This window comes from Leptonotus elevatus, chromosome 7 (assembly GCF_054856555.1).
Source record: "Leptonotus elevatus isolate MCC_2025b chromosome 7, RoL_Lele_1.0, whole genome shotgun sequence".
NCBI classification, from domain to species: domain Eukaryota; kingdom Metazoa; phylum Chordata; class Actinopteri; order Syngnathiformes; family Syngnathidae; genus Leptonotus; species Leptonotus elevatus.
Genome location: NC_141245.1, coordinates 26518026 through 26541209, shown reverse-complemented (window position 1 = coordinate 26541209; position 23184 = coordinate 26518026). Strand labels below are relative to the sequence as shown.

The window sequence follows — 23184 nt, the reverse complement described above, 5'->3', positions numbered from 1 at the left end:
TCAAAATAAACATTCGCTTACGCCAAAATGACTGACTGGTTAAATGATTTTACTCTCTGGGATTGTTTATCTTGTAACCTTATCAGTAAAATGTCCAATAGATCACTTCAAACCAAAACATGTTTCAATACAGAGCATCAGTTTAGATCGGGTGTGATGATTGGTCAAATTTAAGCCAGTTGAGCCCGAGAACCAAACTGGTTCAATTTCCATTTCTGTCATTTTGCGGCAGTCCAAACATTCGTCAAGATTTCATTTCATAAAGAATGAAAACATTCCCTTAAACATGCAGATGCACTTGCACCCAAGCTAAAAAATAAATAAAAATGGTCCCCCCCCCCCTCCATTGATTAGCATCCATGACAACAATCACGCTGGCCCAGTCGAGTTCTCAGTTCTCAATTTTGCTGGCGACTTCAGTGAAAAACCAAATTTGCTTAAGCCGGCCGCATCCAACCATCGCGACGATCTTGAGGCTGTCAGTTTGACGTCTGTACACTTTGCAGGGTTCGAGGTGTCCGTGGAGTTCCTCGCATGGCCTCTTTGAAAGCTTCAAAATGTTTCCACAAAAATGTAATCAAAAGATCGCAAAAGTTTCTTTTGTAGATTTTATTGGTGTTGTACACAAAACATGGCCGCTGTGCTGTCAACATGAAAACCTGCAGGAAAGAAAAACAACAAAAGGGAAGCTTGTCAATTTTACGTTTTATTTATTGCAACCTTGAAACTCATAATTCAATTCGCCGTTGGACGGTGCATTCATTGATGCATTTTTTAACGCCACCAGCTCCAGTTTGGCGACCGCGCACGTTTGGCTGTGATGCGGACGAGCGGCTCACCTGGACAGGCGGGCCCCGTTAGGCGGTGGGCACGGGGGCGCCCGCCTGGGGCATGACGGGCGCTTCGGGCTTGGCGCCCTTCTGCTCGGAGATGGGCGTGGTGGGCAGCGGCTCGTCTTTGGGCTCCACGATGCTGACGTGGTCGGGGAGGGGCTTCTTGGGGCCGATCTTGCCGCTGGGGTCCCACGGCAGCATGATCTTCACTTTGATGCCCAGCACACCTGGACAGCCACACGCACAAATGTCACGCTTGAGCTCAGCAGTTGTCAAAGGCGTTCCCGCCAAATACCACATGATGCTACATTGCGTTAAGAAGTGAGAAAAATTTAAAAAACACGACAGTATATGAGGAGCTTCAAATTGTTTCCCAAAACGCACACCGGCAGTTTTGCTCATGCACAGCATACATGTTTGTGTTACAATTTATGAAAGCTGCAAAGTTTGTCCTAAAAATACCCTGGATGGATCCGATTCAGTGACAATCAGATTCCCGGGTTGGGGATGTCCCCATTTGACATCCACAAGTCACGTTGCAAAATTATTAAAACTTAATTTCAGACAACAGGGAAACATTTTGGCATTGAAATCTTAAAAAAATACTTGAGATTTCTTCTTCTTCTTTGAAACAATTATACTCCCCCATTGGCACGTTAACTGCCAAAGTTTCAGATATCAGTTATGTTGGTTTTCAAATTGAAAATCAATTAAACTCCTACTTCGGTTATTGATGAAATGAGCCCCATATATTCAAAGGCGTGTTATAGAATTCATCAATACAATATAAACTCCTACGTTTGGCGGTGCAAGTAGGACGCGCACGTGCGCACGTGCACTCACCCTGCCTGAGCAGAACGTGGCGGACGGCCGTGTCCACGTAGTAGTTGACGGGGTCTCCGCTATGGATCATGAGTCCGTCCACAAACTTCATGGACTTTGCCCGCTGCCCCCTCAGCTTGCCCGACACCACCACCTCGCAGCCCTTGGCGCCGCTCTCCATGATGAACCTCAGCACGCCGTAACAGGCCCTGGAGCGACACGCCGTCCAATGTGGAGGAGCGCGCACACAAAAGGAAATACTTCAAGATATAGACTCTTTACAATCACTGAAAAAAAACAAGTGACCCCAATATCAAACAAAAATAATTGTGATTTTTACATCCTGACAATTGGGAGTCAAATTTAGGACAGCGATGTCTTCAGATACAAGTTCCATTCGTTCATCAATGCTGCACTCATCGTTCGTCATCGAAATAAACGGAAATCCAATTGAGAAAGACATTCGTTTTGACTTTCTAGACTACGTTGTCAAGTATCGTGAGATCCTGCGAGACTCGCGGACAGAGAATGTTCTGGGCCCGAGAGTGGGACCGTGAAAAGTCGAAGCAGGAAGAAAAACAAAAACCACAATGGGTGACTCAATGCTGGCGTGCTAGCGTAAAGCGAGGCTGTGGTCAGTTTTGGTGCAGCAGCTTTCGTCCCTCTCAGACAAATGCCTCAGCGTCTTCAGCTGGAAAGCAACTTTGTGATGCCAGAGGAAGTCGAAGCAGAAACGCAGAACGCGATCTGAAACGGCCGCCAGGTGGCTCACATTGTCCGTATCAGACTCGTCATCGTATCTTCACCGAGGGACAAAACCACACACACAAAAAAAAAAGAAGTCATTTTTTCCTTCATCGCTGTCCCTTTTAAATGGCCGATTGTAGGATCAAGTGTTATTTAAGGCAGCGTTTCCGACCTTTGAACCAGGATCCATTTGACATGAAGGACATCTCGCAATTCTGATGCCATCAAGCATACAAGTGTTTTAAGGGGCGAGAACGGGGACGGAAGTGTAGGTCAGTGGTGGACAAATTCGGTCCTCGAGGGCCAGACTTCTGCAGGTTTTCTGTTTTTCAGCCCATCAGCAAGCTTTGCCCGCTAACGACCCCGTTGATTGCAGCCAGGTGCGTTGGAGCAGGTAAACGCCCAAACCTGCAGGACACCGGCCCTGGAGGAGCGACTTTGCCCACCCCTGGTGTAGGTGCTGCGCTGCGGCTTGCTCACCTTCGCACCGCCAAACCTCCCAGCAGCTTGTAACGCAGCGATTCAGCCTGAGCGATGGCGCACAGGCCGCGCGTGGCCACCTTCTCTGCATACAGCTGCAAAACAAAACGCAACCTGAGGCCGTGGCGGCGCACGTGCACACGTGAGGCTCATCGCAGACCCCGCCCTCCTCAGACAAATGCCTCAGCGTCGTCAAGAGCAAAGCCGGGCTGGTCAGCGGCGCCGGAAGAGACGCACAGAACGTGAATCTCAACCGGAGACCTTCTGACACGGACCCGTCTTATCGGTCTCGTCATCGTGTCATCATCGGAGGGACACAGACACGCGCGGTCGGGCTGCACAATTAATCCCATTTTTCTGACAGTCACCATTTTGGGGGCCTCGTTTAAATGATCTTGATGGTTGTTGATAGTGACATTTAAGATCCGCGCTGTGCTGCATACCGCATCTTTTTAAACCAGTGGTCAGCCAGCCACTAGGGGGCGAACACACAGCCAAGGCTTTATTCAACTGCCTAAGCGACAAGCAAGCGTGTCTCGCCCGAGTCGTGTCGACAAAAGAAAAGTACTCTACAGCCCAAATTGGAAATGGGGAGCTCGCGCCTCTACCGGGATCAACATCCGAATGTCTACAATCACATTTATTCTGTTGGCCATTTTTTAGATACATTTAATTTTCTAAAAATCGTTTACGTATTAGTTACCAAGGCTTCATTTTGCACCAAAAGCTGTTTGTTGAAAAGCAGGGCCCTAAAAATGTGTTCTGTCAAAGTTAAAGTGTTAACTAATTAATTAATCACAAAAGAATTATCGCTTTAATCATGTATTAACAGATTAATCAAACTGTTAATTTTGACATCTGATGATCCTTAAGATTACAGCGGCTGGTTACGTTAAAGGTAGCACTGATTGTGTTTGAGCAATAAACATAACTACATGCATGAAAGGAAAGCATTTAATAAATGTTTGCATATGACATTTAGAATATTTGTTCATGTCAAACTATTGGGGTCATTTTTTTCTCTATTTTAAATGATTAATTAATTAAGATTAAAAGAAAAAGGAGGATGAGCGTGTGCAGTAAATAATTTAAAATCCCCATAACATTTAATGTATTTTATTTATTTATTTTTACACAACGGGTGCTCTTTAAAATTAGTGGGCAAAAACTGTTGATAAAAAAAACTTTTTAACTAAGCGATTAATCGCGATTGATAAAAATTCGAAGGTGCGATTCATCAAAAAACAACAACAACTTGTTTTTATGGTTTTACAGCTCTAATAAAAATATGTTCGTAAATCATTTACATCTTATAGTTACCAAAGCTCCATTTTCCACTGAAAGCTGTTTGTTGAAAAGTAGGGCAATATAAATCGAATGTTTGTTTCTAACATACTGAATAATTGTCCATAATGGTGCAGCCCGACGGCACGGCGCTTCTTTCAAGTCCAACTGACCTCAACGCTGGCCTCGGGGAAGCCGAACCTCTTCTGGACCACGGCCGTCAGCTCTCGGATGCGGCGGCCTTTCTCTCCCAGAACATTCTGGGTCCTGAAGACAAAAGACATCGTTACATGCAGTCAGCAAACGTTTGGATGGGAAAAAACAACACCTTTTGACACCATTTTGTCATTGGACTGATTGGAAAATTCTTTGATTTTAAAGACCTTGTTGTTAGTTGACCCTTTTTTACATCAAATAAGCTAAAGCCTCAGGAACTTCTGGATATTTCGCCATTAGCCAAAACAAACACACGCCACAAGAACGACTCAAAACTACACTATTATTATCTTGATAGGTTTACTATATTTTCTTTGAATAAATCCGAGTGCCAAAGTTTTTCAGTGAATACCGAAGGATAATCGGCTTGGTTTGCATGGGCGCCATCTGACGCCAATAAAAGGCTTTTTAGGATCCATTCAATTTGACAAGCGGCTTCCGGCGAGCGCTGACCTGGTGGCGAGGATGATGATCTCGGTCCTGGACGGGGTGACGCGCACCTCCACGCCCGAGTAGCCGTCCTCGGCCAGCTCGCGAGTCAGAAACTCATTCAGCTCAGCCTTGAAGATTCCGTCTGAGACAAACTGCCAACAACAAATGCACGTACAGGTGAGCTGCAGTGTGCTGATTTTCCATCCTGCACTCGAATGGCATCTTCCAAAACATCACAAAGAGACTTTCAGGACAAGATAACAAGCTTGTGTTCCTAAAACCCATTGGGAGGCTTAGGATACGTGAAGGAAAACTCAACATGTTTACAAATTCATGACAACGAAACTGTATGAACTTTTCACTATTGTAAAAATAAATTTAAAACAAATCAACGTGGAAAAGTAAAGTACAGCGGACCCCCGCATACTTGTGATCGGGCGGATTTTCCCAAACTTAAAAAAAAAAAAATCCACTTGTTTTTGAGGAGCCAACCACTGTTTTTCGTATAAAATGCTTGTTCACTAATTTGATGGTTAACAAATTGATTTAAAAAAAATGTGCATTTCAGTGGATGTAAATTCTGCACGATTTCGCTAGTTTCTGGCTTTCAGTATTCATTTACAAGCATGCCTTTGATGACGTTTTAACAACCTATTTGAACAATTTCGCGTGCATTCAACTTCCAACGACAATTAGCTTTACCGGAAGCTAATGCTAACCACGTAAATGAGTCAAGTGTCTCCAAATGATGCATTTAAACCACACCATGTGATTATGTGCCAAAGAGGCCAAGTCTACCTTAAATAAAAGCATAATGCCGACAGATATTAAGAGTCCTTCTGGTGTATTTTCATGCTTTGGCTGCCCGGCACATCACGTCAACGCCACGGCGCCGCCATGTTCGCTAGCCACTAGAAAACAGCGGCGACACCGGCAGCATCCTGAGCAATCCCGGTCGAGCAGATGCGGACTACACGTTCAACTAGGACGGCGGACACAAGCGCGCGTGAGGCCATCTGTTCGCACGTCCATTTTCACGCAAAAAGTTCCCGGTGAGCGATTAAATGACACCTACTTTCCTCTTCTTGGATATCTGCACCGCCATCTTCTCGCAGGCCGTAGACAGAAAAGGACAGCCATGCGATGCGGAAATGGATTTATACAAGATATGACCACTTCCTGTGGCGTCATGCGTACAAGATACTTGGAACTTGTAGTTTTACCACGAGCGCGCTTTTCATCCATCTTTTAAAGGAAAGAAAGACGAAGACGCGCAACAAAATGTCACTTCGAAAGGTGGACTGGCTCTTCTAAACAGCTTTTTACAAATCGTCTATACAAGCATATTCACATTAACCCCGGTATCAGACTACAAATGGTAAATCGCATTATGTTGTGAGTAGAATTTTGAGGGGGAAAAGTGATTTGATTCGATTTTGGAAGGAGGCTGTTACATAAAATGCGAAAAAAGCGAAGCTCAGTGTGCTGTGTCGGTATAAGTGCACGTGTAAACACACGCCATGTGTGTAGGGCGGGGAATCTAAATATGTATTTGTTACCCCCCAAAGGAAGAAGAAAAATATTTCCTGCCTCAAAACTAGAAAACAGGTGAGCCGTGATTGGTCGTTGTCGACAGGAGGTGGAAAATGTGTTTTTAAAAGGTATTAACATGAAAAATAATCAAGTGAGCAAAATCATTCTGGACAAAATATGAACTTTTTATTTCAGAAAATCAAATATTTATTTCATGGGATGCGTGCCCTGCCGCTGCTGCCGCAACCACATCTTCTACCAAAACGGAAGGTATTAATTGTACATGAAAAATAATGAAGCTATCAAATTCATTCTGGAACACTTTTCATACTGAAAACGACTCATTGAGGCAAGTATCCCTTTCAATGCACATCCCCATAGAACAGGAGACCACGAAGTGGGAGCATGAAATATTCATCCTGAAAAAAAGGCTGCTTATTTATAAATAAATAAAATCTTTAGATATAAAACCAAAAATGTCATTTATTTAGGTGCATGTTAACTATCCCAGCAATATGGAAAATGTGCAATGTTCAACAGCCATCTGGGCTGTTTTTGCAACACGGTTCGACACTTGTGAGGTTTAGTTTTCCACCGTGAGCGACCAGTCCAGGGTGTGTCCTGCGTCTCTCAGCCCAAAGTGGAGAAGCCCTTTGCAAAAGCAACGGATGGACTTTTTGGTAAAGTTGAGCGCTCGCGAGGAGACCCGTCGCGGTCGGGCGTGGTCATTAGCCCCGCCTCCTTGCCGCTCTCGTCATCCCCTCGACGAATGGCGGGCATCCTCCTGACGGGCAGCTCCAGCCTCAGCTTCTTCCAGAAGCGCGACGTCATCTCCCGCGACGGCTCGCCCTGCCAGCGCACCACGGCCAGCGCCACGCGCGCGCGCCTCAGCTCGCGCACGCACTCGTGCCGCCGCACGCGCTTGTACTGGAGCAGGATGAGCCGCAGGTGGCCGCCCGCCAGGCCGTCCACGCCCGCCTTGAGCTCCAGCAGGGCCTGGGAGCCCTGGCGAGCGTAGCCGGGGCCCAGCACCACCACCAGGCGGCGACTGCGAGCCACGAAGCTCAGCGTCTCGTCGGTGATGGCTGACAGGAGGACAGGAGGACAGGGGGACAGGAGGACAGGAGGGCAGGAGGACAGGGGGACAGGAGGACAGGAGGACAGGAGGACAGGACGACAGGAGGACAGGAAGGATCCAAATTAGCCACGTCCACGCCGTATTTGCCGGAGCGAACGGGATCACGTTTAGTCGCACGTGAGCAAGTCTCAACGCTTTCATTGGTCTCGGAAGGAAAGAAAGACAAGTTGGCTGCATGAGCTTTCTTTTCAATCCAATTATTCTATCGGATTATTGAATGACCCAATAGAAATATTGATTGCGTAATCATTTTCGTTCTGGAAGGATTTGGTTCCAAACGATGAATCGATGATCAAAATGGCCGTTGATTAATTTGATGATCGACTAATATTTGACAAGAACGCTTAAAAAATAATAATAAAAAAAAAATATATATATATATATATATATATAGATATATATATATATATATATAAAGAGAATTATTTCCATGAATTCTGGAGAAGTTCATTCAAAGTTTTTGTTGGGTTAAAAATAATAATAAATCGAACAAGGGTGGGAGGCAAAAAGCTAAACTTTTAGTTTCCGTAAGTGTGGGAGGGGCCGCTTAAAAATGCAAATCAGAAGGCCAAGTGACGTGATGGAAGAACAAAAACAGCAACAAAAAAATAAATAAATAAAAGTGACAATAAAAACGGATACAAAAATCTGATTCAAAAATGTAATTAAAAAAATATACAAATAGAATTTTAATGAATACAAAAATGAAAAACGGGATTAAAAAATAACAGCGACTGCAACATGAAATAAATAAATATGAGAGCAGAGCCTATTTATTTATTGACATTTAATTCAATGTATATATTTATATTTATTTTTTAATATTTGTATTTATTTATGTATGCGTGAGTATATATATATATATATATTTTTTTTTTTATTCAATTTTCAAATGTTTTATTTTTTAATATCTGTATTTATTTTCCCTTTTATTCATTTAAATGACGTCATTTTTGGGCCTCCCGAGACACGCGCGCGCGTGTTGAAGCGTGAACTCACTCCCGCCTGGCAGACTGTCTCGGTCGAAGATGCACACTGCGTATCCCAGATCGTTCTCCAACACTCTGCGGAGCGTCGTCAGGACAAACTCCTCCTCCTCGCTGTTTCTGGCGTACGAGATGTACACGTCGAACTCCTTATCGTCTGCACGCAAACACGCGCACGCGCACGTTATCGACAGGAAATCTCCTGACGTGGTGCAACTCAACGTTGGGAGAGAAAACGTTGCCATCAAGAACAAATATCAAAACATGATCGTGATTACAAAACAAGTATTTGGAAGAAAAGTGCATTTTGTCTGTCCAGGTGACATTTTGCACTCGTGTACAAGATGCTGGCGTGAACCCTTTGCGGTTTACGTTTCACTTGAAGCAGCAAACTCGAAGGGACGCTCGACTCATTTTCAGCAGTAAAAAGTTCATATTTTGTCAAGAATGAATTTCATCATTTTTCATGAACATTTAATATCTTTAAAAACAAACTTTTCCACTTGCGGTCCATTGAAGATGACATCACCTGTGCTGAGGAAGGAGGTAACGACCAATCATGGCTGGCCGTGATTGGTCGTTGCCTCCTTCCTCAGCACAGGTGATGTCATCTTCAATGGACCGCAAGTGGAAAAATATGTTTTTAAAGGTATTCATTGTACATAAAAAAGAATGAAGTGACTTATCAAATTCATTCAGGACAACTTTTTTTTTTTTACTGCTGAAAGTGTCCCTTTAAGATGAGTCCGCTGGGACTGAGAGCTGTTTACGGATTGTCCGTATTTTGCGACGCAAACTGCTGAACAGGTTCTAACACTGAATATCAGGGAAAGTAAAAAATAAATAAAAAATGGGTGTCCTTCCTCTAACATCAGACGGCGTACTGGGGTCACTAATGGGCACATTTGACTTATTTAGAGTGAGACCAAACAGACTTGAATTGAAAACAATTGGAAAAAATAAAGGAAAGCCACTTAAGGGTTGAGGAAGGAACTTCCGACCTTCAGCTTGGGAGACTGCCACGCTAACACCCGAGCGACGTCCCGCCTACTGTTTGCGGATTTCAAGAGGATGTTTTCGGTCTCTTGGAGTTCAGAACATTCCAGCTGACGCGAGCGATATAACAACACACAGCAGGAGCTGCGTGGCTCAAAGTACGGCCAAGCTGAAGGTCGTGAGTTCCTTCCTCAACCCTTGAGTGACTTGAGTTGATTTTTTCCCCCAATTCTTTATTTGACTGTCTTCCAAGTGTAAATATTGCTCTAAAACAGAGTCTATTTGGTTCCACCAAATTTACTTGGCAGAATTGACCGCGTAGCAAGGAAAAGACGAGATCTCAAGCGGTCATGCAGATGACGAGAGAATCCCAGATTCAAATGGATTTACTGTCCCGCCACGCAACGTCTTGAGGTTGACCCCGATTTGAACTTCCTGTGGGAAATTCCAGGGAAGAAGTAAGCGCAAACGTTCCAAGCCGAGCTGCCATTGCGTCCCAATACTTTTGAGTTCCTGGTACGTGCCGAGCTGGAGAGAGGAGGCGTCGCTCACCCGCGTGCCGCTCGTCGCTGCCGAACCGGGACCGGTAGAGCAGCAGCAGCTCCAGCCGGAAGACGCGGTACAACGCCAGGAGGAGCATCCACGCCACCAGCACGGCGGACGCGCCGCAAGCGAGCGCCAACCACGGCACGGAGGCTGAAAGCGACAAGCGGGAAGAACAAACATTGCTCGTGATTGGATGGAACCCGCGTTTTGATTGACGTGCAACCAAAACTGCCAGTGCCTAAAAACATTCCAGTCACATAAAACTAGAAAAGACATCAAGTCAATATCAATTGAATTGCAATTGGGCGGCGTGGATCAGCGGTAGAGGTTGTGGGTTCGATGCCATGCCATTGTGACCATGTGGAAGTATCCTTGAGCAAGATACTCAACTGCTGCTGATGTCATCAGCGTCAAATAAACTTTGCACTTTCAGGGCCTTTTTCACGAGAAAATCCAGAAACCATCGGAAGTCTGAATCCAAACGTTCCTTTTCGTGCATCTCAGTTCAAGTGGAAATGTGGGCGTCCCTCACCACGCCCACATCTAAATATGCAAATGAGTAGCAAGACAAGAGTCACCAATGGAACCAGAGGAGCTTTTAGACGCTTTGTGGAGTCGACAGGTTCGACTAAGGAGCTGATCTGCATTTGCCCAGCTGTCGGCCACGCCTTTTTCCTGCCCCCCCCCAGCTGGACTCCAAGTCACTTCCTGACGGCGGCAAGGCAACCGAAAAAGCAAAAAACCGGAGCTGACCTTCCACCTCCAGCCGCGCTCTCCACGTCTGGAACCCTCGCTGGTTCCTGACGGAGCAGTTGTACGTCTTGCGGAGGTCCTCGGGGCCAAAGTTCCGGATCAGCAGGACGCTCGCCACGATGTCGTCTCCGTATTTGGAGCTCACCAGCCTGAGCGCAAACAAAGACGCACGTACTCATTTGCATATTGACGTGCGGCCTTGCCATGTTGCCAATCGATCGAATTATGGGATTTGCTTTCACAATAAATTATTTTGACATTTGAGATCTGCACAGGAAAAAAGTTCTTAAAATGACAGAACAGCAGATTTTTTTGATTTTTTTAAGAATTTGGTTTTGCCAACCTTTTCAGAAATATTACATTTCACTACTGAAATAGAACGATATGTTTTTTTCAGAGCCGATACTGATGCAGATGATGAAATAGTCAAGGAGGCAGCAGCTCACTTGTAAAGTTAACTGAAAATGGATAGAAATAAGTTCCCTGAGATGAAAATGCTTTTAGCTTGACCTTTTATCGGTCGTTAGATTTAAAAAAAAAAGGCCGCTATTTGTCCAAATGGCCAATTTCGGCGCTATCCCAAATTTGCAGACCAGAAAATGCAGTTTGCTGATAACCACAATGTGAATTTAAGAAAAAAAATTTTTTTTTGATGATATAAAAAGAAAGCCAATCGTTCATTCGTTACATGAATTTATTGCTATCGTTGAATAAAAGCCTTGCGTTCAACCTGCCCAGAAAAAGAAAAAAAGATTCCAAAGAATGAATCAATTGATCTTCAAATGAAGTCATTGGTTGAAAAAACTGCAGCGTAAAGAAGCCGACAAATATTTGGAGCCTTGAGCACGTTTTGGAGTGTATACCACAAATGCTGTTACTTTTTGCTTTCGTTGAATCTGGCCTCCGCCAGCTGCTCCAGCTTCTTCCCGTCCACGCTCCACCAGATGTCCCGGTCCGACGAGCCCAAGTAGGGAAAGCGTCCCCGGCACTCCAAACGCGCGTCCGAGCCTGACGGGAAGCGCAAGGCAAAGTGAAGGGCGCCGCTTGGCGGGGGCGGGGGCGGGGGCGGGGCCGGGGGCGGGGCCAACGCTCACCTGGCGTCACGCGCAAGACGTGCTCGGCCGTCGGATGCAGCACGCTCGGCTCTTTGGGCACGAAAGGCGGCACTGAACAACACAAAAGCAACGGCTCAGGGGGGGAGCAAAGGTGGGAGGGGCTTCTGTGCACGTCGAGTTGAGCTTTTTTGTCTTCCTCATGTCTTCCTATTGTTTGTGTGCCGTGTGCGTGTTTTGCAGCGCCGTGCACGCGCTTCTCGCAATGTCGCGTCTCGTCTGTCGCTCTTCTTTTCGTGAGGCTGAAAATGGTCTGTTTGCTTGCAACAATGTCTTCAGTTGATTATTAGTATTTGATTTATTTCATATTGCACAGCAACTTTTGTTTTGAAAGATGATAAAAATAAAGATGTCTGTCAAGTAACTTAAAGTAGTTACTTTCATAATTATTGAATAACTAGTGAAGTAATGAGTTACTTTTTCAGAGAGGAAACTATAACTCTTTACTTTTCAACAGTAACTTGAACATCGCTGCTCGTGATGGGACATTGTGACTTACTAAGAAGGATTTCAACAGAAAACGCTTAACATGGTGCGCATTTCTTAATGTACCAAATGTTCTCTATATTTGATTGCAAACTCAAATTGGTGTTATTCAATGTTTATTGAGCCAAATATTTCCCCCAAAAGCTGTCATTGTGATACTGCGATATCTGTGATATGGGCACGTGTGTCGTGAGTGCGTGTGCGTGTGCGTGATCCTCACTGACGGCGGAGACGTTGAGGCCGCGCGTGAAGTGAAGCGCTCTGCCGGCCCTCCGGTAGTGCACCTGGCACAGGTAAACGCCTTGGTAGTGGTCCAGCATGGAGTGAATGACAAGGCGGGCGGCGTCCTGCTCGCGGTCGCTCGTCCACTTGCCAGCCGCCACGCACTCCTGACACGCACGCGCACACAGAAAGACAAACAGCTGTGGATGATTGGTCCTCGCCAGGGTTACAAACGATTGGAAATCTTCCTCATTAGTAGGTTGTTACATTTATTGAGTTTTAATAGTTCTCAGAATGGGTTTGTTCTTCTTCTTTTTTTTTTTAAAGGCTTCCTATTAAATTTGTATCCATTTAAAGATTTTGCATATTTCTTGCGTGCCAACTTTCAAAAACAATCACGGCAAGCAGTGTTGACATGAGGCACCATAATCCACCATTTTGATCCATGTCAGGGCGGCCATTTAAAAAAAACAGCTTTATTGAACCGTAGAATAAGTACAGAACAATATACCTGAAAGGAGCAGAACATTATATATCTCGGGGCGGCCATTTTGTCACTTGCTGTGGACTGGAAATGACATCACAGCTGGTCAGCTAACAACCAATCGCTGCTCAGCTTTTTTCCGACTTTGGTCATGTGACATTTTCAAGGTGAGCCGCCATCACCGACTTCTATACGGCTGGACTGTCAATCGTCTCCTTCCGGCTGAAGCCAGAGGGCACCCGGCAGCCATCTTACATTGCTGCTTTTACTGAAAACTTTTTTGCTTGTAGGCGACACACAATCAAAGGACTACAAGTCCCAGACAACCATTTGATCTCTCCTCTTTCAGCTCACTGCCGCACTTTAATAGCAAAATAAGTCAATTTCATTCCTTTTGATTTGTTTTCACTGGTGAAAATGTTGTTGTTGTTTTTTCTAATTGAGTTCAGTTTATTTTGTTAGTTTTCTCACATGGTACCAGGTGACGTTAGGCGCACTGTCGGCCACGTCGAAGGCCTCTCGCCAGTCGGGGCAGTCCAGAGTCTTGCTGCACTGCAAAGGAGCGACCACCGGAAGGGGCGCGGCGGCGAGCGGCCGGTCGCATTTCTTGCCCTCTGGCGCCACCTGCGGCCGGGGGACGACGGTCACGCACATGTTCGCGCATGCCCACAGCTGCCTGCGGGAGGCGCAAGATGGCCGTCATGCTGGCTGGGGAATGTCATGTGTGCGTGTGCGTGTGCGCGTGCGCGTTACATACTCTGAGCGTAGCATGCAGGTGTAGCAACCCGCGTCCTCAGCCGCCGCCGGCTGAAAGTACAACTTGTCACGCTGTTTGCTGAGACGCGCACTGCGACACGACGACACGAGCACGTTCAGTACAACGCGATCACGTTAGAATGGAATCACATCACAAAATGTGCACAACGCGAGCACTCAATCGCAAGGCAGCAAGCACATCGACACCATCGCATACTACACAACTGCATCGCAATTAAATGTCATTACAAAACAAATAACATTAGTAATATGGCAAATATTTGATACTCTTACTTCTACCCTTATAGGCCACGCCTCCTGGCTGACATTAACCGTAGCTTACAGTCATTTGTGATTTCCGGTTTTCAATTCAGGCTAGCGAGTAGAAGTTTCTCTCCTGTATTCATTTGTCTGCTATTTTGCCGTGTAAAGTTAGCTAAACGCGCTTTCAGTCAGACGTCTATGAAAAGTCCACTCAATCACCAAGAAATTCATTCCAGGGTTCAACTGTGTCATATATGTTAGCTTAGCATTTAGCATGGCTATCTTTTTTTTCTTCGTCATCCCTTCACGAGAACCAGGAACATAACTTATTCGCTGACTCGTGAAGTCGACAATTCAATTAATCGTTCCGATTTGGCACCAGATGGCCGTATTGATGATGATGTCGCTTTTCATTTACTTGTCCGTGATTGGCTGTTCAAGTCCCCGGTACCACGTCAGGTTGTGTGACGAGTCGTTGTGGTGGAAGAGGGGGCATCGCACCCACGTCGCCTCACCCTCCAGGACATGCACAAACCCGGATGGCGACTCCACCCACTTGCCCCACCTCGCCACTAACAACACGCACACGCACGCACAAAATCACATTAGAAAGCACACATTGACACATTCTGCAGAAAAAAAAAGGTATGAATCAGTCAATATACGTACGGGCAAACTGGAGGTAAATATGTAAAGATTTCTTTTGAATTTGGTGAATTGTGTGAATGAAAAATAATTGAGATGGCTCGAACGATCGGAACACGTTGACGTTGGAATGGTTTGAATCGGTCAAGTAATTTGGAGGGACGAGTGAATGATGTCGAATATGTCCTCATACGGGATTTATGTATTTTTTGCGTGTGAAAAGTTGGAAATGTTTTATATGTGAAAATTTGGGCGTGTTGAAAAATGTTGCCAAAGAGAATGGTCAGAATGATTTCAATTTCAAATGGGAATGAAATGTTTAATGAATGGTGAAAAATGTTGAATTTGAGAAAAACATTCAGAATAAAAAAAAAAATAGAGCCTAATTTAAGGCAGGCTTGCTTTGTGTTTGCATCCAGTTGAAGCAGAACGGGCAAACACCTGGCGGGTCAGGAGATGCGCGGAGTCCTGCCGTCACCATGGCAACCAGCAAAGGCACGGAGAAGATGACCGACGTCCTGCACACGACACCACACCACACCACGTCACTTTCTCTCATCAATACAAACGTGCGCGTTCACAAGTGAGTTGGAAAGCACGGTGACAAGCGTGTGAATTTGTTGACGTGTTCGGGGCGCTGTCCAGTTGAGTCTTCTCGTGACTGCAATGGAAACGTTGCGTTTGGAAGCGCGCGGGTGCCTCAGCGAGAGCACAATTCCAAAGCCGACCACCTTGGTGTGAAGTTTGTCCCCTTCGGGTATCCGTAGCAGAAAGTCAAATGAGGCGCCAGCCATAATTAGTAGATCGACAATTATATATAACAAATGTTTATTGGTGTGATAGAACATCTTTTTTTTGCATAGTATGGAAATGAAGGGTGTTTTTAACATTAACATTGGAAAAGAAAACATTTCTGCACATTGTCCCTTTACGACGAACTGATGTTCCATAAAACTACGTATTGTATTGTTTATCAATCGATATTGGATTGAATTGAATTAAATCGAAATGACAACAACCACAACATCGAATTGAACTCTTGTGAATGAAAATGAAATCGCGTCAGGAAATGAGTGTCACCGAGTAGACACAACAAGTACCAATACCACTAAAGAACCTCTGATACATAACATTTTCAAAAAAACAAAAACTGATACATGACATCAATGGCAGGCAATTTTCTATTCTTCTCATTTCTAGTTCCCGACCGAAAATAGCCACTTAAAAGTACCAATACCTCAACAGGTCCAATCAGTTCGATGAATATCCGTAAATAAAATTCAGTGAACAATGAAGATCAGGAAGAGTCTGTTTTTGGACTTTTGGCGATGACATCTATTCTAAATGTATTCGCAGTCAATAATGTGAGCTCAATGAATGTAATATGATTTTGTCTTATATTACATTAAGGCGCGTTAAAGCTCAATTTCCCATACAGTCAGATATGTGAAAATGAGTGAAGGCTACAAAAAGTAATAAAAAAAAAATCAGGTCAAGATGAAGATCATACAAAGCAGAATAGCGCGAGTGCCAGAGTCCATCGACAAAAAGCTCAAAATAAGACAAAAGCAAACAATTGACTCACATGAGCACGAGCTGGTAGCATGTGTCTGCTAGCACGTCACAGTCCAGACGGAACCAAGACTTCGGCGTGCTGAAAAGAGACCGCTTGGCAGCAGTCATCCAACGCTTGAGAACATGACGCACGCATGCGCACTCAGGCACTCACTCGACCCAAAAAGCTGTCGGACGTTTCAAAAAAGTGCACGAACGGCGTTCAAAGTCGACCAACTGAGCAACCAAGTGTGCGTGCGCGTATGTGTGTATGTAGGAAGTGGCGTCAGTTCCGAACTGTGGTTGCGAGTTTTCTGTTTTTAATATTGCGACATCCATTGAGACCGTGGGATTTTCCACTGACGTCACCACACACCCAAAGAACCTCCCTCGAGTGGCGGTGAGGAGTCTTGCATGATTTGTTGCATTATCTGCTTCCCTGCCTAAAACTTCGTTTTCATTTGGCTGAGACAAATGGTCTCATTTGGATAACTTATAAAGAATACAATAAAAAATGATTATAAAAAGTCTACATATACATTCATCATTTATATCATTTGTTGTGATCGTTTAAAAAAAAAAAAATTAGCATTATTGCCCATTTTTCTCTCCATCTGAATAGTTTACCCGCTCACGTGACACCACCAGGTCTCACGTGACCACCAGCGTTCCTCTTCTTGGCTTCCAATTGGCCCAGCCACTTGGGGCAAGTGGCACTTTCTTTCACACGCCGACGAAATGAAATCTCCCACTTTGTAGCCGGACTCTTCGTCTTTTCCCCCGCCATGCGCGTGCTCCTGCTCTGCGTGTGCGCGACCGCGACCGCGTGGATGCACAGCGGCGCGCACGCCTCCGACGGGCACCGGAACCGGCACCGACCCTTGGAGACGCGGAGGCCGGGGGAGGACAGAAGGGAGCCGCCTCGGAAGGGGAGGTCAGTGCCGCCATGCACTGTCCCAACAAGTTCACTTACTTGGGCGACGTTTGCGTGTTGACGCTGCAGCTTTTTCTCGAGGGTGAAACGTCGCCGATGCATGACACACCTGGCTGTTCACCTGCTGCTTTTCTCAACCTTCTCATGCTGTTCAGGTCAACTGGAGGGGCCCGTTTTCATTATTGCTACTTGGGTGGCCACATAGAGGACCGTGCGCTTGACAAAGTGACAAATATGCTGTACTGGATATGGACAGAAGACGTGCTCTTAATACATTTCATGTTTCATTTGATTTCTCATTCACACAAAATCGCTCAACAGCCAACACAAATTAAGAGCAAACATTTTGCAAAGGTTTTTTCACAAACATAAACACACTTTAAGTTGAAAAGTATTCAGATTTGATGTTTGTCCTGCATATCATTGCACCAATAAATAGTAAGCTTACTCATGTGTGGTTAAAAAAACAAACAAAACAAAAAACGTTTAAGCCCAGGCAGTAAGTCTGCCATCTAGTGGTGAACGGTGATTTGCATATTCACAGTTTGAATCCCGGGAATTTCTTTCTCAATATTTTTAAACATTTATTTATTTGTTTTTTACACAGGATCCCCCACCCCATCCCAATTTTTTTCTCCTGAAAACGTTTTGTGAATGAATGAATTGCATGATCAGCATTTGTTGGGAGATTTTTTGTGCTATGTACTGTCATACATAAACAAACAGAAGAATAGACTTCTTTGATTACCATTCAGTTAGACAATGTAATATTGTTGTCACGTTTCACAGAAGATAAGGAATCTATGCGTTGTATATCTCTTGCTTGTAAAACGGCGAATATCGATGCTAACACGTCATTGGCGGTTTGCTTTGTTTTTTTTAGCATTCAGCTAGCAGAGCTTGGGGCAAATGTTGCTTGAAACGCAAGGTTGAATTCTTCGGCTTTGTTGGTCAGATATCCTGATATTGTATGTCGTGTTTCCATCGCGTCGTCTCACAAAAGGAGCAGCCAGCTGTGCGTAATGTCGAAATCCTCGGCGAGAGGTGGCATCCTCTCTCTTTGCTGACGCGCTTTGTGGCACTTCCTGGTCGGCGGCGTCCGCGCGTCGCCAGCCTACGTCAACAAGACGCGCCGAGCAACAAACGCGACAAAGCAAACGCTTCCTGTGGCAAGGCCGCGTGAAATGGCGCCAGCACGCCACTTTTGGGCTCTTAGCGTTGACATGCTAAAGAAGTCGTCGTGGCTCACCGCTGAGGAACACTTCAAAGTCATTCGGGTTCTTCTTCCAAACATCTTTTCAAGAACGACGCTAAAAAACAATTTGGACTTGAACAAACGCAAGAATGACAACAGATCACAATTGGCATCGGCAAAAAACAAAACTAAAACTGAACGACATTATGCGTTATCTTATCACTCCCCTTATCAAAAATAAGTATATTTAAGTATGCTTGAAATATACTCAAAATTAGGAGAGTATACTTCCAGTTTACTTTTCTTGTACTTTTTGGAAGAATACTCCACCAAGTAAATGTTAAGTGTACTTGTCAGTATACTAAATGTTTACATACTGTTTAGTATATACTTAGAAGGCACTCTCTAAGTAAGGAACCAAAATTATAGGTTCGATTTGTTGAAAAAAGCACTAAAGATCATGTGGCTGGATAGCCTAGAGGTTAAAGGTCGCTACCTGCAGTACCAGTGTTCGCTGGTTCCATCCCTGACAATTCATCACTGGGCTTTTTGCTGTCAATGAAACTGGACATAAGTGTACCACAAAGTATACTTTCAAGTATACTTAATAGTGTACTTAAATATACTATAAAGTGCTCTTGAAAGTTTGCTCAAGTATACTTTAAAATATACTTAAGTATACTTTTAAGTGTACTAAAATGTTCCAATTTAGTCCCAAGGAGTTCACCTGAAGTTTACTTTTAGTACAAGAATAAGTACACTCGAAAAATATACTTAAGTACACTCTATATTATGTACTTAAAGTATACTACTTTTTGGTAAGTGTTTGCTTTCTTGCACTTCTGACCAAATCTTGTGTGTTTGTTGGTGTGTGTGTTGGCAGCTCACCTGCTGCAACACTTTCAAGTCAGCATATTTTGTCAGGAAAAGTCATATTGTAGACGTGTGTGTGTGTGTGTGCAGATGGGGCGCATGTGCAGATCCGGTAGCGAGGATGAGGACCGGCACGTGTATCAAACGTGAGGACAAACTTCCAAGATGGCTGCTCTTATCTTTTCTCTCCCCGCAAAATGGCCGTGTGTGTGTCTGTGGATGTTTGTGTGTTTGTATGAACGTGTGTGAAAGCGCTCACATGTGCAATATGTGCAACATGAATTGACATGTATACATATAACGCAACGGATGGTGTTCCACAGGGTTCAATCCTAGGGCCTCTGCTGTTAACACCGAGTTCCATCTTAAGAAAATTGTGGTGGTTGTTTTCAAATGCTCACTAAATATGGAGTTGAGTTGAGTGGCGGGAGTCGACGCCCTACCGGCATCTTTCCTCGCGTCCTCTCTCCCTTGCCTCCTTTTCTCATCTCCTCCTGGTGTCCTCCTGCAGAGCGTTGTCCTCCTCGTTGCCGTGGCTCCTCCTGCTTTCCAAAAGGCGTCTGTGCGGTGTCCAAGGCAACATCATCACCTGGAGCTCATCTGGCCCCACCCGCATTTCTCAATCCAAATCCGAGTCCCGAATCGGACGACTCCGGAGCTTCCTCAAAGCTAGCGAACGGACCGAAGCAGAACACTTATGGACCTGCTCGTGAGGAAGCGACAGACTCCACAAGACGGCCTCTCACCGCGGACCTCCTGCAAGGAAACACAAGCGTGTCTTGGAGTTCTCGGGAAGCCCGACGGACGCCCTTAAAGCCGTCAGCCGGACCGAAGCTGAAGGCGGGAGCAGCAAAGCAGGTTTTTCTCAGGTGAGGATCCAAACTTGGTCCTGGGTCACGTTCAGCATATCCTGGCTGGGCTGCGGGTTCCCCACAACGCTTTGATAATGAATCCGTTCCATTGTTAAACATCTTTGAGTGTCTAGGAAAGCGCTATATAAATCCAATCCATTTTTATTATTAATATTATTTGCCCCCAATGTTCCTAAATTCAAAAAAATATTCTTTATGTAAGATTGCAAGTTTTTTGGCATTATTATTGCATCTTTTGCGAAATAAATTACAACTTGTAAAATTCAACTCATTTAAAACTAAATTTTTGTAGAAAAATACAATTCTATTCTCTTTTCCATGTGAAAGTGTTCATTTGCAGCCTCGTTTTTAAATTATTTTTTAAAAACTTTCTGGGGACTAATTTAATGCCAAATGCTAAATGTGGCCAGTCAGGACGGGTCTGTAAAAAACAATGTATTGCTAGATTTGCCCTGTGATGTTTTTTTTTCTTTTAAATTCATTGTGAAAATAATAACTTGACAGTCTGCGTGAGGCTCAGGCCGTCCTGATGAAGAAGATGGCGGCAGGTAAAAGAGACAAGATGGCTGCCGTCCTGATGACGCATATCGAGAAGGAGAAGAAGAGACTCAACGTCGGAACATCGTTTTCCCACCAAGGCAACGTCACCGTGCGCACACACGCACCCGCAGGTAACGTCATGCTAATTTCATCAAATAATCCTCTCAAATAATATTATCTTTTGGACATCATTCAGCTTTTGCTAACTCGACAACATAATGCTAACCTCATCACATAATGTTAACTTCATCAACTGATGCTAACTATAAAAAATACTATCAAATAATGCTCACTTTAGCACATAATGCTAACTTTAAATAATGCCAACTATAACACATAATGCTATCTCAAATATTGCTAACTTTATCACATCAAGCTATCAATACTGTAATGCTAACATTAGAACGCAATGCTAACTTTATCATATGACGCTAACTGTCACTTAATGATAACGTAATCAAATAATGCTATCAAATAATTTGAACTCTCGCAAATAGCACTAATATTACCTCATAGTGCTAACGTCATCAAATGATGCTAACCTCATTAGTTAATGCTTACTTTAACAAATTTTGCTTAGCTAACTTGATCATTTAATGCTAACATCAGTAAATACATGAAAATATATAATTTAAAAAAGATATTGCTCATGTTGTAATAATTTCTCACAAAAATGAGCAATATGCAACACTTTATTTCTGTAAATCTCTGCCAGTGTTCACATTTTCAAATGATCACTTCTACAGCATTCCTAGGAAATCACAATGATGAGCAGGGTGATTATACTGTACATCAATTTTCCATGTACATTCCCACGATGTTATTTGGAACAATTTCCACTGACCGAATGCGGCGTGTGTACGTTCGCACTAATGTATGTTTATCTTGTAAGAATGCCGCTAAGCTAATCACGCTAACATCAACACAACATACATTTATTGTCTCGCACCTCCTATTTGTTGTTTTCTCTAATCGGGAATGTGCAGATATGCAGCTGCTGATTGACGTGTTGCATACGCACGCGCACACACACACACGCCCCCCCCCATACACCCCCCCCCCCCCCCACACACACACAGGCATGCATGCACACGGGGAGTAAAAACAAGCTGGTGGTGATGTCACTGTTGAGGAATGGCGCTTTGGGGGCTTTGTGAGCTTCAGATAAGGAACGTAAACGCGCTCGCTGATTCCTTCCTACGAGCACCACTTCCTGTTTTTGTGCCGCACCGTAGCCACATCCACTTTTTTCAATCCCCATCGTATATAAAATATATTATTACCATGTTAAAAATGTGCCTTAAGATATGATTTAATTTGCTCCGAGACCACCATTTAAACTCAAAACGTCTTTCCTCATTGAAATGAATTGAAATGCAATTAATTGGTCCAAGTCCCCCCAAAATACCCACAATTTAATTTAATTTAATTTTTATGAGAAATTTTGCACTCGTATAAAAACACACAGTAATGAAATTTGCTCTCCACATAAGCAGCAAACATGGAAAATGCCAGCCCGAACCACGGCTGTACCTAAATTATTGTTCTTCCTTGCCCTTCTTCTGTGGTGTCTTTTGGTGCAGTAAAGTGGTGCATTAGCGCCACCAAGTGGTATTGTCTTTGCACATTTGCACACATTTCAACTTACAGAGGCTCCCTCTTGTGGTGTGTAAAATAACTGAAATAAATACAAATGTTCTAGTCATTTCATTTAAAACATGAAGTTTGTACATTACATTTCAGTTGTATGTCATCTTTAATTCAAACTTTTTAAAAGGTTCAAGTATTAGAGAGAGACCAGTATGCTTTTTTAGGCCGATACCGATTATTAGTAGTCGAGAAGGCCGCTAAACGATATTTAGTGCTGATATTCATTTTCACTATAAGGGGAAAATATTGGCAACAAAATAATAAATCAAATGCATACTACAAATCTTTGTTGACATTTTTTAAGCATATGTTTGGTGAACAACTTTTCAGATTTTTTATTTTTTATCTGAGTCAAAGTACACCTTTGTTTTAAAATTCTAACAAAAAGCTCCCAGACTTCATAAGAAGGTCCTCAAAAGTTAGATACAAATAAATAGCTTCCTAATATGTTCTACAGTAAAGACATTTTTCCCAAATTTCAAAATATCTGAAACGTAAAATTTGGACTTCTCTCCGTTTGAATTGGAAACGAAAACGGAAGGTAAGGAGAGTTTCCAGGGTCAGCAGCGTGTCTTAGTGAAAATTGACATGATGACTTCCCTCAAGCGAACACTTTTACATTTCGAATTGCTCTCTCCCGATCCAGCATGATCACTTTTACGTTCCCTTTTTATCTTTTACTCGCAATGCGATCGCTTCAGCTTTTGAAGGCCATCTTTCTGATCAGGTCTGTTGATGAACGTTGCGAGGACGTCGTTCAGCAAGACGGATGACGTTTGTTGACGTGCGTCCGTCTTCAGGCCGCCGCGGGCCACCTTCTGGCGCTCGGCT

At 44.0% G+C, this 23184-nt stretch overlaps 3 protein-coding genes and 2 non-coding genes across 9 annotated transcripts in view; 1 reads left to right on the top strand and 4 right to left on the bottom strand.

Moving 5' to 3' along the window:
- Window positions 1-594: 594 nt before the first annotated feature.
- rps3 (ribosomal protein S3) lies at window positions 595-5995 on the bottom strand. The gene is made up of 7 exons (XM_086080206.1): window positions 5890-5995; window positions 4836-4966; window positions 4340-4433; window positions 2883-2977; window positions 1677-1864; window positions 840-1060; window positions 595-659 (listed from the first exon to the last, which is right to left on the bottom strand). Exons 1-6 carry the CDS (start codon window positions 5917-5919, stop codon window positions 858-860), a joined length of 741 nt encoding a protein of 246 aa, XP_085936332.1. The 5' UTR covers window positions 5920-5995; the 3' UTR covers window positions 595-659; window positions 840-857.
- On the bottom strand, window positions 2316-2466 carry LOC147171729 (small nucleolar RNA SNORD15). Its single transcript, XR_015095705.1, has one exon. It is a non-coding gene; the product is annotated as a small nucleolar RNA SNORD15 (small nucleolar RNA).
- On the bottom strand, window positions 3048-3194 carry LOC147171728 (small nucleolar RNA SNORD15). Its single transcript, XR_015095706.1, has one exon. It is a non-coding gene; the product is annotated as a small nucleolar RNA SNORD15 (small nucleolar RNA).
- A 516-nt stretch (window positions 5996-6511) lies between the features above and the next one.
- il1rap (interleukin 1 receptor accessory protein) lies at window positions 6512-16591 on the bottom strand. Of its 4 annotated transcripts, XM_086080202.1 has the most exons (12): window positions 16321-16591; window positions 15177-15253; window positions 14509-14662; window positions 13828-13917; window positions 13542-13746; window positions 12585-12753; window positions 11861-11932; window positions 11645-11774; window positions 10767-10915; window positions 10020-10163; window positions 8485-8628; window positions 6512-7432 (listed from the first exon to the last, which is right to left on the bottom strand). In XM_086080202.1, exons 1-12 carry the CDS (start codon window positions 16416-16418, stop codon window positions 6978-6980), a joined length of 1887 nt encoding a protein of 628 aa, XP_085936328.1. In that variant the 5' UTR covers window positions 16419-16591; the 3' UTR covers window positions 6512-6977. The 4 variants fall into 4 exon arrangements, with proteins under 4 accessions (XP_085936328.1, XP_085936329.1, XP_085936331.1 ...); XM_086080203.1 differs by lacking the exon at window positions 13828-13917; XM_086080205.1 differs by lacking the exons at window positions 13828-13917; window positions 14509-14662 and having other exon boundaries at window positions 16321-16391.
- Window positions 16592-17000: 409 nt separating this feature from the next.
- The window catches only part of ltbp4 (latent transforming growth factor beta binding protein 4), a 30933-nt gene continuing 24749 nt past the window's right edge, over window positions 17001-23184 (top strand). For both annotated transcript variants that reach the window (XM_086081581.1, XM_086081580.1), the window contains exons 1-4: window positions 17001-17223; window positions 19382-19437; window positions 19803-20160; window positions 20668-20834. In XM_086081581.1, coding sequence (XP_085937707.1) covers window positions 17075-17223; window positions 19382-19437; window positions 19803-20160; window positions 20668-20834 — 730 coding nt within the window. In that variant the 5' untranslated portion in view covers window positions 17001-17074. The remainder of the gene's footprint in view (window positions 17224-19381; window positions 19438-19802; window positions 20161-20667; window positions 20835-23184) is intronic.

Excerpts from the sequence above, each read along its gene's own strand:
- rps3 (XM_086080206.1), bottom strand. The coding sequence starts at position 5,919 with ATGGCGGTGCAGATATCCAAGAAGAGGAAA. Across the intron at positions 4,967-5,889 it reads AGATATCCAAGAAGAGGAAA|TTTGTCTCAGACGGAATCTT; the intron begins GTAGGTGTCATT and ends TGTTGTTGGCAG. Across the intron at positions 1,061-1,676 it reads CCACGTTCTGCTCAGGCAGG|GTGTGCTGGGCATCAAAGTG; the intron begins GTGAGTGCACGT and ends GTGGCTGTCCAG.
- il1rap (XM_086080202.1), bottom strand. The coding sequence starts at position 16,418 with ATGACTGCTGCCAAGCGGTCTCTTTTCAGCACGCCGAAGTCTTGGTTC. Across the intron at positions 15,254-16,320 it reads TGCTACCAGCTCGTGCTCAT|GACGTCGGTCATCTTCTCCG; the intron begins GTGAGTCAATTG and ends TGTCGTGTGCAG. Across the intron at positions 11,775-11,860 it reads CGTCTTGCGCGTGACGCCAG|GCTCGGACGCGCGTTTGGAG; the intron begins GTGAGCGTTGGC and ends GCTTCCCGTCAG.